This window comes from Gossypium arboreum, chromosome 11 (assembly GCF_025698485.1).
Source record: "Gossypium arboreum isolate Shixiya-1 chromosome 11, ASM2569848v2, whole genome shotgun sequence".
In the NCBI taxonomy this organism is placed as follows: domain Eukaryota; kingdom Viridiplantae; phylum Streptophyta; class Magnoliopsida; order Malvales; family Malvaceae; genus Gossypium; species Gossypium arboreum.
In genome coordinates, this window is record NC_069080.1 from 132,486,821 (window position 1) to 132,500,639 (window position 13,819).

The 13,819-nt window shown below is 32.7% G+C and overlaps 2 protein-coding genes across 4 annotated transcripts; one reads left to right on the forward strand and one right to left on the reverse strand.

The window, feature by feature from the left end:
• Positions 1-943: 943 nt before the first annotated feature.
• Positions 944-8,082, reverse strand: LOC108470386 (mitochondrial Rho GTPase 1). 3 transcript variants are annotated; one of them, XM_017771669.2, is made up of 15 exons: positions 7,824-8,082; positions 7,380-7,599; positions 6,833-6,965; positions 6,251-6,400; positions 5,886-6,062; positions 5,387-5,641; positions 4,924-4,992; positions 4,757-4,812; positions 4,308-4,389; positions 3,747-3,958; positions 3,601-3,670; positions 3,008-3,120; positions 2,589-2,739; positions 1,958-2,144; positions 944-1,294 (listed from the first exon to the last, which is right to left on the reverse strand). In XM_017771669.2, exons 2-15 carry the CDS (start codon positions 7,583-7,585, stop codon positions 1,221-1,223), a joined length of 1,935 nt encoding a protein of 644 aa, XP_017627158.1. In that variant the 5' UTR covers positions 7,586-7,599; positions 7,824-8,082; the 3' UTR covers positions 944-1,220. The 3 variants fall into 3 exon arrangements, with proteins under 3 accessions (XP_017627158.1, XP_052878323.1, XP_052878324.1); XM_053022363.1 differs by lacking the exon at positions 7,824-8,082 and having other exon boundaries at positions 7,380-7,794; XM_053022364.1 differs by lacking the exons at positions 7,380-7,599; positions 7,824-8,082 and having other exon boundaries at positions 6,251-6,688.
• A 3,477-nt stretch (positions 8,083-11,559) lies between these two features.
• LOC108472058 (beta-glucosidase 13-like) lies at positions 11,560-13,498 on the forward strand. The gene has a single exon (XM_017773577.2). The coding sequence runs from the start codon at positions 11,745-11,747 to the stop codon at positions 13,287-13,289; it is 1,545 nt and encodes a 514-aa protein (XP_017629066.1). The 5' UTR covers positions 11,560-11,744; the 3' UTR covers positions 13,290-13,498.
• Positions 13,499-13,819: the final 321 nt, after the last annotated feature.

Genomic DNA, 13,819 nt, shown 5'->3' on the forward strand with positions numbered 1-13,819 from the left:
ATCTATAATAAAAATAACTCGCATTTAATAAAAAGTATGAAAATGATAAGTAAATAAAAATTACCTACCACTTGAAATAGAATTTTTTCTCAATTATTTTATTTTATTTCATTTAATATTATCTTTTAAATTTTTAATAATTTATTCAATTAAACGAGTTATACCAATCAAATTCATTCAAGTAATAATCCAACCGATTTTGAGATCATTGATATTAGGATAGATTTTACTTTGCTTTGGCCCATGGAATCAATTTATGAGATCAGGTATTTGTACTATAATTCGGATATGATTATTATAACAAAAACATGCAATTTTTCTCTAGAAAACACAACCATTGTTAAAAAAAATTAGGCGTAAGTTTATCCATTGATTTAAAAAAAAAAACAAAAATTTACAAACCGACCAAATAAACTTATTTAGATCAATTTATCTAATCAAGTTACTGAAATCCCCTCTTTGAGATGATTAACATAAACAAACGGAACTAAGAAGTATCAACAAGGCACAACTTCAAAGAGAGATTAGACTAGGCTAGAAATGCCTATGCCAGTTTTCTTCTGTTTTCATAACTGGATTGGACCAGCTGGTCAAGAACAATTGGACCAGGAACCGGTCAAGATACCAGTTCAAAATAAGGAATCAGACCAATTGATCAATGAACCATCAAACCGACTGCTGAATCGGTTAAACCAATTGTCTCTATTTATTAAATATATTTTTTTAGTAATTTATTCAATTGAACTGATTGAACCGAAAACCGATGATTTGACCAATTCAACCATCGGTCCAATATTGAATACTTTGGTTTTATTGTAGTTTTAACACGGAAGTTGTTCGAAAACAAGTATGTTCTTCGGAGGGTCCTTGAAGAGATCACTATCTCATGTCCGAAAATATGACAAAACATCAATATTTCAAGAAAAAAAACATAACCAAGCAATGAACATTGTAACAAAATGGCTAAAAATCTAGCAAAATTTTTTCATTACACAATTCAGTTCAACATTTTCCTTTTTTCCTCCTAATATTTCTACACATCAAACTCTTCCACCATTAATACGACAGTAGATTTTTTGCAGGTTTTTTTTTCTCCGTATAAGGATTTCTTATATGAACGGTAATGAGGGAGTGGAAATTTGATAAAAGCAAGGAATAGATGTTTCTAAGAAGATGAAATTACCATGTTTAGTGTGTAAGAGATAGGAGAATCTTCATCCTTAATTGGAGGCATTCTTCCTTGCAGCATATACACGATAAGCTGCCAATCCGACAATGGCTACAGCAGCTCCAACTGTAAAAAGCAACACACGGCATTGAAAATGATTAACAATTCAGCATCATGAATGTGACTATTGAGATAAAATATAAAGAGAGAAGTTAAAAAAAAAAGGCAAGTCAGAGGGAAGAAACAGATTAAAAAAAAAAAAAGAACAAGCAGTGACATTCATGTCAAAGCAACTTTGAAGCAATAAAAGGAGTGTTGTCTCCGATTTTCCAAAAGCTTGCACATTAATCCTCCAAGAAAAGCACGGCCAAGGAGCAGTAAGCTGATGTGTCTGAACATCCTGCGTAAGGCTTAAACAGAACCCTAACTAGATATTGTCAAGGATTTAAAGTGCACACCATACCCAAGTTCAAAACACAAAAGGAGAGGTACATTAGTACTTGCCCCCGACTTATGTTACTTGGATGTGGAGTGAGAGTTAGATACGGGTATGTGTTTGGCACAAATCTCTTTTTAAAAGTTTTTTTATATCTTTCGGAGGGTCTTATCCTCTATCCATGTCCAAATATGCATTGGACATTAGACTTTCAGACAAGGGTATCGCAAAAAATGATGTGTACAGCAGCTACTCATAACAAAATCTAACCATGGCAAACCATGTTTCAAGAACCCGAAGCTCTGAGTGCATCAAGAATGAAACAGTTGTGGGATGCCAGACTATCAGAGTACCTGAAACAAACATGAGAGATCGGTTTATAAGCCGATGGTACTGCTTCCGACTTCTGCCAGCCTCAGTTTCAGGAATGCTCAAATGAGGATGCTCAGCAGCATTTACTATCCTTCGGAATATGTTATTGAAATCACTCAATTTTGAGCTGATAGGTATAGGTGCCTCTATTCCCATATCCTGGCTAACCTGCAAAAGCAAAATTTGCAACGATATGCATTCAGTCCTGTTCTTCAAGATGAAACTGCAAAGGACTTCCCCTGCAATTACCCTATACGGTGAGGCAAACAGTGACATAAACACATGTTGCACCTCTTCAATGACATTAGACCTGAAATCTGTGTATCTGTATTGTGTTCGTACATTTTGCTATGTCAAAAATTGTGTTTAAGTTAATTTATCTTTGTTTAACTTTGACACGTTAATAATTCATTTTGAGGCATTTTTATATTAGTATCATTAATGTTTTAGTTATTTTTTCAGTCTCAAGTCTAATATTGCTGGGTCTAAATGAAATGAACACAAAATTTAGAATTTTATGAGTCTTCTAAGACATTCTACTTATTCACTTAACCATGTAAGAACTTTAAATTATTTAGACCAAAAAAAGAAAAAAAAATGAATGCAAAATACCCTGGTAGAATCCTGTATTGCGGTCGGAAATGGATCCAGATCATCCTTAGCAGCAACAATGAGGCAAGGCACCTCATAACCAGTGTCTTCACCATGACCGGCAACATCCACGAGCAATTCAGTTGCTCTCTTCCATGAAGACTCATCAGAACTGAAAAAGGCCAGACAATCATGACATAGCACTCAGCAAAAGGAACAAATACATGTGGATATGCATCTAAATGAATTTTTATAAAAATTCAAACATGGAACAAAAAAAGTTTAACTACCTTTACTTAACAAAAAAAGAGTACACTTCAAACCCATGCGAGAACAACCTTTTGCGTAATTAGGATCAAATACTGAAATCTTTTAACTTATAATAGCAGATACTTCTAGATTTGAAACCCTAGTTTGAATTAAGCATGCCTGTGATTTACCTGTCATGAACAAATACTGCTATGTCACAGACAGCCAAAGAATCTTTACTAGACAGTAGTTTTGCAACTCCATCTTCAGGGATTTCTCGCAAGACTAGAGTTTTCTTTATGCCCTACAAATGAACAAGAAAATTACACTTGGCACAAGAGCTGAAACATCAACACATCAAAGCAACAATAAAGTTAACCAAGGCTCAAAATTTTATCAACCTAGCTATATATAACTCAGTAATTGCTATGCTAACTAAATGCCCAGAAGGATATGCCAAGGAAACAATAAGCATTTATAAGCGAAAGTTCCAGGAGGGATTGCTTTGATACTGCAAGGAACATGTGGGTTCTAATAGGTTACCATCTCAAAGAAATTGTTTCATCTGAACCTTATGAAACATTTTTCTAGTATACCCGTGAAAACATGCTTTATGGTATAGAATCTAGAAGAGCAAGAAATGAATATATGCTAAAGTTCAAGTTACTTCAGCTTAAGTCCCCAATCCTCTGGAAAGACATAAAAAAAATCCCTGTGTTTTGAGTTAGGGGGCCGCTTTCAACATACAATCCCAAAACATGGCACATAGTTCAATGGAACTTACCCCAGGCAGTTCCACAACATTCACAGCATATCGGTCATCAACAGTTGGAGAATACATATCAGAATAGGGCCTACATTACAGTGAACGAAGTTTTTCAATTTGGGGAAAAGAGATATAGTTAATAGGAAACAAGTTCTAATGAATACCTGCCAAGGAAAGAATTTATTAACACAGATTTCCCAGATTTAGCTGGACCGAAAACAAAGCACTGGAAAACATTTCTTTCTGATTGTTGCTTCTTTCGATCTAGGCGCCTTCTCTTAGTCACACGGATAGCAGATGAAGGATCACCAGGATATCCTATGTATATCAAGTTCTCCAAACTACGAGTTGGGTCTAGGAGTGTCATAAGGGCCCACTGCAGCACACAACATAAAATAATAAATTACAAGCACAGGCTGACATATATAATAGCCAATATATGAAGTAATGATCAACCCCAAAAGCCAATCCACCCAAATGAAATAAAAACCACAGTACAACATTTTCATAAGCAGCCACAAATGCTCATAGGGTTGCTATTCATTATTTCCATAATGAATTAATGGTTGGACTGCAAAACTCAAAACAAGAACAAGTCAAAGTTTTCATAAGATAAGAGGCATTAGAGTTTCCTCAGACATAGCATAGTCAACAATGAATTAATTCTTATGAGACTGCATGAAGTATGATATTCCCATTTCAAGAAGTTAGGAAACCATGAATACCTCTGACAGAAATGCATCAAGTGGTAGCCCTCCCAGTGCAGTTTTTTCTGCAGCATCCTTGTACGGTACATCATTCCAAGGGCTGAAGTTAAACAGAAAAAATGTCAAGCATTATCCACAACAGCGTCCTGTTGGCAACTTATAATAATAAAGATTATCTATATGTGCAAAATACATGGTTATAAACACTTGTTTTTCTAAAATAAAATCCCCTCATTTAAGCAACTTCTTTACTTTCTATTTAGTCAGCAATAGCTTGTTATCCTACTTTTTTTGACAGACCAAATTGGTATGCTCACCCACACTCAAAGTAAAAGAAAATAAAAAAGGGATAAAGTTGGGACGGAAAAGACATCCCTGCCCTTAAATTCCCTTCTCAATAGGGCACATATTGCAATTTAATAAAAAGAAAATGAACTAATGTTACTTCAAATTGGGAACCATAATACCTGTCGGGAGCAGTTGAGAAAACATCCTCCACTTCAACTGGACGAAGGTTATTGTCCTGAAAAAGAACAATATTCAAGTTGTTAGGGCATTAATATTTGTAGACCGGACAATGTCAAAGGCAAGGTACATCACACTAAAATAAATGTGAGAAAAGACTGAGACATACTAAGTCACCGTCAAACAATTCATAGATGCCCCTCAGATATTCAATAGCTTCATTTGTCAGCTCCACACTCTACACAAATTAAAAAAGAGAAGAGCAAAGAATAATAATGTCAAGTTTAAAAAATGGCACAGTAAAGTGTATATGATAACAAACATAGTACATTATATTTGAAATAAGACAAAAATTGATCTAATATCAACCAATTAGGCACTGCTCATCTTAAATACAGCGAGGCATTCCAGTGGTAATCAAATATATGATTATTAAATGGTTATATCCAGTCATAGTAAAAATTTCACTCTACAGCACATCGAATTATTACCAATTCTCGTATGTACAATATTGTAAGCAAAAACAATGTGTCAGTCAATTCTAGTTGGAAACACAAGAACCAAAGGAATAACAGTTATAAATGCTTACTTCAGTTTTTCATATAAAAATAATGTTTACTATGAAGCATTACCTGATCAGGAGCTCGTTTAACTGAAGAATGTGGAATTAGATCATCTGAAAGTTTGATGTCATTGTTATATCCAAATTTCCTCAGGACAGTCCATGTAGTCTCAAGGCGGCCTTTTTCTATGAATAGTGCGTGAAGAAATAGGAAACCGGTCAATGTAAGACCGCGCTCATTGACTCCTTCAACCATCTTATCTTGCACAACCCTTTTCACACCAACTATTTCCGAAGGTTGTAATGGAGCATTGAAGCATTTGACCTATTTTACAACAAATTATCGGATTTTTTTAGATGTTTAAGTACAAGATAGCTTAAGTTATCATTGAGAAAATATTTTGTTTTGAGCTTAAAATTTTAAGCATTCAACACATCAAGCAGTGTTTGGGTAATGTCAAAGCTGGTCAGGACAATCATTATTCATAAACACTGAAGCCATTACCCAAACAGGTCCTAACCACCTTAAAAATAAAAGACAAAAATAAGTCAAGGAACAAATGAGGAACCTGAAAATCATTGAGTTCAGCATCACTAAGAGCACCATCCCTGTCATGATCACAGAGAATAAAAATTCGCTTCAAGGCTCTCACACATCGTGGCTTCAAAGTTTGTGATTCCTGATCAAATAATGGGCCTGTTGGATGAAGCACTGCCTTTTGTGCATAGTAGAAAACCTCAGGGATCTACCAAAAAAGGAAATACTTTAAAAGTTCAATCTCTGATAGTATTGATGTGTGCAAATCTGACAACAATTCACTCAAGAAGCGAAAACCAGGAATTGGTGCTAAAACTAGTCTACATTTTATCAGCATTATATAGCACCAGAATTTCAAATTAACCTCCAAAAGAAACAAAAGACATATATCCATACCTGAATGTGTTTATATGCTGAACACTCGATACAAGTTTCAATCTCCCGAAACTGTTGCATTATCGGTGACATCACCTGTTCCAAGCTCACTTGCTGCTGATCATCTCTTAAATCCAGCTTACAGCCAACTACTATAACAGGCACTTTCACCTAATCAACAGAAATTTACTTCAGTCTCATCAAAAGTAGATTCATGAAAGAAAAAAAATATCCATGTGATCTACAAGGTGTAGTAAGAAAAGATAATGTGCTATTAAGTATAGTAAAATCCTGACTGAGCCAACTGGCCTCCTGAAAGCATATTTAAATTCCTTTGAAACTGGTTCAAATGCTATAAATATGAAAAAGTAACGACATGATGATATTTTGTGATTTTTCCCTATATCCATAAGGTCACTTTCCTCATAACCATCAGCCTTCTAGAGTTTGCTATGGGTCCTACACAGGCACATGAAGTAGAATTAATAGCAGGCCCAACACTGTTAAAAAGATATTGACAACTTACTTCACCTTAACATGTTTTCTATCAAAAGAACAAACTAGCACAAATACACAAGAACAAAAGCAAATTAAGATAAAAACCTCTAATTGCCGAAGTTCTGGAAGCCAGTAAGTACTCAATCTGTTAAGGGTTTCAGGTTGATCACACGCATAAGTAAGCACTAGTGCATCAGCTCGCTTCAGTTCTTCTGCTAGTTTACCTCTATCCTCCGGACTAGAAAGGAAAAACAATAAATAAATAAATAAACTTAAGACAAAACATGACCATAATCAAAGAAAACAAGAACTTATCTTACCACATTCTGCGTTTTTATAATGCTACGCCTAAACTAAGTCGAAGCTAAAGCAAAATTTAACACCTCTCTCACTACAAATTCATTTAAAATGCTACAATTACTGCAAACATGGCCATAATCAAAGCAAACAAGATTTTTATCTTATCACATTCTGCTTCTTTAATGCGCTAAACTAAGTCCAAGCTAAAGCTGTTACACAAAATATACAATTCTCTCACTATAAATTCATTTTAAAAAATACAATTACAGCTCCAAATAACACTAGAATTGCGTCAAATATTAACAAAAATGAAAAAAGCAAGTAATGTAGAGAATAATTAATAGAAATATACTTAGCGGAGGTATCAATGATGGTGATGGGGACACGGTCGGGGTAGAAATCTTCCGGCAACCTTGTTGGCGGCAACAACCGAAGCACATTTGTCGGGAAAGTCTCGGCGGCTGCTGTTACAATCAAGCTCGACTTTCCAGTGCCTCGGTCTCCGGCCACCACGATTCGCACACCGGGCTTCCCTTCCGGATTCGAAGATTTAGCCATTCAGAAATTGAAAACTAAAAATAAAAAAAATATTAATAAGTAAATGAAAGAAAAAAAAAAAAACAAAGCAAAACCCTGGTTGATCGAAGATGAAAGAACGTGAAGTGAAAATAGCTAAGCTACAGTGTCAAAAACGTAAATAAAAAGTGAGATGGAGGGCAAAAATTTTGATTTTGAGAAACGATAAATGGAAGTAAATGGAAATAAGGGGTAAGAGAGGGGCATGAAGGTAAATAACCTGAATATTGAGGTGGATAAGAGAGGGAGGTTTACTGTGTTGGTAGCGGAGAGAGGCCGCCGAAAACCCTAGGAAGAGGCGGCGGTGGCGGTGGAAGCGCTCCTTAAAAAAGAATTATAGAATTTTTAAGTATATTTTTGTTTATTTTAATTTATTTGTTTGAAGTGCAGAGTGGCCCATTTCCAATGGGACGATCCTGGCTGTTCAAATTGACGATTCATTTTGATAAACAATGCGATTAATTTCAATAAATTGAAAATAACCGTGATAGACCGGTAATTAAATAGGGTAGATATAATGAGAAATTAAGCTTTTAATGTCTAATTTTTGTCAATCTAAATTGTAGATTTTGTTAGTTTTTTTTTTTTCGTGAAGAGTCGAAATTAATGATCAATTTTCTAAAAAGAATTTAATTATTTTTATAATAAATACAGTAAATATAAGTTTAAAATAAAAACACTTAATCAAAATTGTACCTTTTTTATTCGTCAGAATAAATGTTTTCGATCGAGTAATATTTTTCACTATCCTCAAGTTGCTCACGTTTATCGAATCAGATTTTCTCTCTATAACTTTCTCTTGATCTAAACCTATTTATATGGGGAGAGTTTATAAAATTCAATTATTATTAAACTTAATCATTTTAATATTAAATTAATATAAATAAATATCATATTAAATTTAACATTAAATATATTAAATTAATAGAATACTTATCTATAACATAAATATTAAATTTAATATTAAAACTATTAAAATAATATTATGTTTGGAATATTTAATTTAAAATCAAATTATCTGCTAGAGTATCAGTCGAAGTGTAATTCTTTCACTGCTCAACCACAGAAGAACTACCGTCGCCGACCATCCGTCGGCTACTGAAATGTCATCATTATAGCCACTATGTCCGATGGTGTCACCACAGCTGTGACACCTTCATAGCACCCTGAACCGATTTGGTCATTGCCGCCCTCGATTCGAGCATAGTGATAACCCAACCGGTTCGATCCAGCCACCGGTTGGACTGTCGACTTGATGTCACATATTAGGCTCCAGTTTTGGGTCTTAATTTATATTTTGGGTTCTTGGGCCCAATTTCGATCTCAAGTCCAATTACTGATTTAGCCAATTCTCTGACTTGAAATTAATTTCTAAAAATATAATATTTATTTTAATCAAATTGATTAACTTAATCAAATTTAATTTTCTCAAAAATTATTAAAATTTTTCAAAATTAAATTTTCAACAAAATTCTTTAATCAATTTCTCTAGTTGAATAATCATCAACACCTTCAATTTAATTTCATATTGAATAAATCGACTCTATTAAATTATTTTCAAAGCCGTAAAATTTTCTGCTAATTCAAATGCAGTCCAATCGAGTTATTGTTAAGCTAGCCGTGGGACCAATTAGACATATATAATTAGGCTCTAGTAATTTTGATTATGTCCAGAAGTATTATCCGATAATTCACAATTTACTTAACCATGGAATCAGTCCACAATAAGTATCATGATTAAAAACTCCTTATTGTATACTCTTTACGAAAACAATTCATCTAACTATTTTATCCGATGACTTTGTCATGTATGTGTTACTCTTATATGATATCCTTAATTTATTTGTGTTAAATTCATTCAATTAATACAATCCTATTTATCTCGTTGTCATTATTGTGTCTTCTTAATGATTAATAATATTATTGTTAAAAAATGACTATGATAAATTGCTTGTTTGAGAAAAAGTAACTCGTAACCAAGTTTCATATTTTATTAATCCACATAATGCCAACGAAAGGGTATCGTTAACTCTTTAATCGAGTTATGAATTCTATTATTGCTAGTAAATCCATGTTATATACAAGTCATGTACTTAACATACCGTCTATTGCTAGATCATTTTTAGAGTATAAGCCTTTACTTATATCAAAACATTTGAGTTACATACGCATGGTTAGTAACTGATTCAGGATTTAGGTAAATCACACAATTGACGTCACAAATATATTAATTTACGAACGGATTTAGAATTAATTTATTTTGGATCCAGTCAAATATATCATTTTTCAATTAATTCATCTAGTCTCTATCTGTGGAGTTAACTGCTCCGATAGCCAAAACTAACCATCTCCCAAATCGAAATTGTAGACAACATAATCCTTTTGAATATTTGAATAAAATACTTATTTTTATTTTTTTATGGGATTACTGATTTGTTTAGATAATCTACTGAAATAAGTTATTTTTCTTGCAATGTAAATATTCTTACAGTGCTATTTATCATCAGTTTGAACTTAGACAATTAATGAGCTAATATTTATTTGTTACAATTTTGCTATACATGTAAAACATGAAGGAAAGAAACACAAAAAACATAATAGTAAAATATGAAGTTAACTTTATTTATTTATTTATCGCTCAAATATATAGAAAACAATTACATTTTATTACAATATGGGCACATTTCTCAAAATGACGTGTAAGACAAATATTGTAATGTCAACATAAATTATAAGTGGATTGTCATGCGAGTTACAACATCAACATCGTTAAAAATAATATTATTATTAATATTTTGTTAAGACAAATAATGTAACTTCAACGTGAATTATACGTGAATTATTATGCAAGTTGCAACATCAACATCGTTAAAAATAATATTATTATTAATATTTTTGTTTAAAACAATTTGAATTTTTTTTTTAAATTTAATGGTGAAATTGAATTAAAAATAAAAATTAAATTAATAAAATGTAAATATTAAGAGCTTGTGGGAGTAGGATACCACAAGGTGAATTAAAATATAAATTCTCAATTATGATTTTTGGAATTTGTACGGCGGCCTTTAATTCTTTCGATTCATTTTCTAACTATTAAAGGGCGAAAAGGGTCAGAATGAGAAAATGGGATGATCCCGATTTATCAGGGCTATTCAAGAATAGAATTTCGAATTAAAAGTTTTTTTATTTCTAAAATTAATGACATAATTTAATCCGATAAGGTTTTTTTTTTAAATGTAGTTAAATTTTGGACTAAACTATATAATATTTGGATACTTCAAATATTTAATTGGGATAAAAAAATTAAGTACGAAAGTGAAATTTTAAGTATATTTGAAGGACCAAATCATTAATTAAGCCTTTTAAATTAAAAAAAAAGGAAAAGAAAGAAAACATTTGATTACATAATTAGATTGAATTTGAAGAGTGGATGAATTTAGTTGGTTTAATGATTTTGGTACAAATTGTTGGCAAATTCTAAAAGAGATTTCGCTTTTTTTTTTTAATTATAATAATAGGACAAAGCCTGAACAATCAACGCAATTAGAACTCAAGCCATACTCAGAGGCGAATTTAGGAGGCTATAGAGGCTCCGGCCCCTTAAAATGGAAAATTATTGTTTTGATCATTTAGAAAATTTTAAAATTTTAAATTAATAAAAGTAAAATTATAATTTGGGCCCCTTAAAATTACAAAAATTTAATTTAATCCTTTAAAAATTATAAAGATATAGACTATTAAAAAATTAAATTTCATTACTCCCCTAAAAATTTTCTCTGACTTTGCCCCTGGCCACACTTAAAGCGGTAAACACCCTTAACTATTAGGCCACCACATGATGTTCAGATTTTGCTGAATTTGTTTTTATTATGTTAGTTAATTAGTAATTTTTATATAAATAGTAAATCAGGTTATTTTGGAATAAATTGGTTAGCAATTTACAATTAGTTAACTAAAACAAATAATTGGAAATATTGTCTCATTCACGGTTTAGGAACTATACTTAAAATAGGTTTTCTGTTAGATAGTTTTGATGGGTACTCATTCATAAAATGCCATTCTTCCGTGTATCCTTGCACAAAATTCTGTTTTGTTGTTTACTTTGTGTGTTGCGGAAACCGCAAGGTTACAACTTTTAAGAATGTTGTCAATTTCTGTAACTCAGCGTCTGGTAAGGATCTCTGTTTTTGTTTTGCTTGCTTGCTTGTCTTCCAATGGCGAATCAACTCAAGAATCCCTTTCCAACATTAAAAGGTCAGATTTTCCAAATGATTTTCTTTTTGGAGCATCAACTGCTGCTGCGCAGACTGAAGGATCGGCTAAATTAGGAGGCAAAGGACCAAGTGTTTGGGACCAATTTATTCGAGAATACCCGGACAGAATAATAGACAAAAGCAACTTGGATGTAGCTGCTGATTCATATAACCGCTACAAGGAAGATGTATCGATTTTGAAAGACCTCGGCGTTAATTCCTATAGATTTTCCATAGCTTGGACAAGGATTTTGCCTGATGGAACTTTGAGTGGTGGAATAAATCAAGAGGGTATCGATCATTACAACAGTTTCATCGATGAGTTGATTAAAAATGACATCAAGCCTGTTGTGACACTTCTGCACTTTGATCCGCCGGAAGCCCTTGAAAAGAAGTATGAAAGCTTCTTAAGTAATAGAATTGTGAATGATTTCAAGGACTATGCTGAAATTTGTTTTAAAACATTCGGAGATCGAGTTAAATATTGGATTACAATTAATGAGCCACTAATTATGGCTAAAATGGGGTATGCCATGGGAGTGGCCCCACCAGTTAGATGTTCAGACAGGAAAATGTGTGTCAATGGTAATTCAGGTACTGAACCTTACATTGCTTCCCATAACCTTCTGCTTACCCATGCAACAGCTGCTGATCTTTACAAAAAAAAGTACCAGGAAACACAAGGAGGACAAATTGGAATAACCCTTAATTCTCATTACTGTGAGCCATATACAAACACATCCCTTGATATAGAGGCGGCAAAAAGAGCCATGGATTTTGAGTTGGGATGGTATATGGAACCATTAACGCATGGAGAATACCCAGAAACCATGAGAAGTTTGGTTAAAGACAGGCTACCTGTTTTCACTGCAGAACAAAAGAAGCTTGTTAAAGGATCTTTTGATTTCATTGGAATCAATTATTATACTTCAAGATATGCTAAAAACATTCCACCTAATCCAAATGAACCAGTTAGCTACTTGGTAGATCCAAATGTGAATGTCTCGATTGACAAAGATGGAGTCCTTATCGGTCCAAATGCAGGAGGGAGTATGTTTATTTACGTTTATCCTGAAGGGCTTTATAAACTTTTGGAGTTTATTCGAGAAAACTACAGCAAAAACCTTGCGATTTATATTACTGAGAATGGTTATACGGAAAAAAGCAACATCAGCTTGCCATTCTCCGAGTCACAAACGGATCGCATCAGAATTGAATTTGTTCAAAAACATTTGCGTCAACTCGAAATTGCAATAAAAAATGGTGTGAATGTCAAAGGATATTTCTATTATAGTTTAGTTGATTCTTTCGAATGGGGTGAAGGTTACACAGTCAGATATGGACTTTATCATGTTGACTTCAAAACTTTCATTCGCTCACCTAAGGATTCTGCAAAGTGGTACCGTGATTTTATTAAAGATGTAAAAGGATAAAGATCAATCTCTTTTTTCAATAATACCAATATAAACTTGTATAATAAATAAACATACAAATTATGTTCATGTATATTGTTCTAATACGAGCTTTATATTGAACCATCTCTTTCTCTCTCTATATATCTCAATACAACATTGATATTTGTTAATTATATTTATGCCAGTTAGATTCGAGTTCTGTTTATATATATAGTTTATGGGAAAAAGGATTGTATGAGACAGTGATATTATCATTTTTCAATAGTTTAATGTCACATCAGTAATTTCATTCTGAATTAAAGGATTTTCATTTGGATTTAATTTTTTTCAGGATGAAAATGTTATTGTGGCATTTAAACTATTAGAAAAGATATACCGATGATGTGGTGTCACTATTTCATACAATCCTTTCCCATAGCATTTTGTGTTAAAAGAAAATTTAATTAGATAAACTATTTATCTATTTAAAAGACTAACATAAAAAAAGTTCATTAAAATTATTATTTTGCGTTAGTTATATTTTTATCTATAAAATCAATAAATTTAAT

Coding starts and splice junctions, on each gene's coding strand:
- LOC108470386 (XM_017771669.2), bottom strand. CDS start 7,585: ATGGCTAAATCTTCGAATCCGGAAGGGAAGCCCGGTGTGCGAATCGTG. Junction 2,740..3,007: donor GCAGTATTTGTTCATGACAG/GTAAATCACAGG, acceptor GGCCTTTTTCAG/TTCTGATGAGTCTTCATGGA. Junction 2,145..2,588: donor CAATACAGGATTCTACCAGG/GTATTTTGCATT, acceptor TTGCTTTTGCAG/GTTAGCCAGGATATGGGAAT.
- LOC108472058 (XM_017773577.2), top strand. CDS start 11,745: ATGTTGTCAATTTCTGTAACTCAGCGTCTGGTAAGGATCTCTGTTTTT.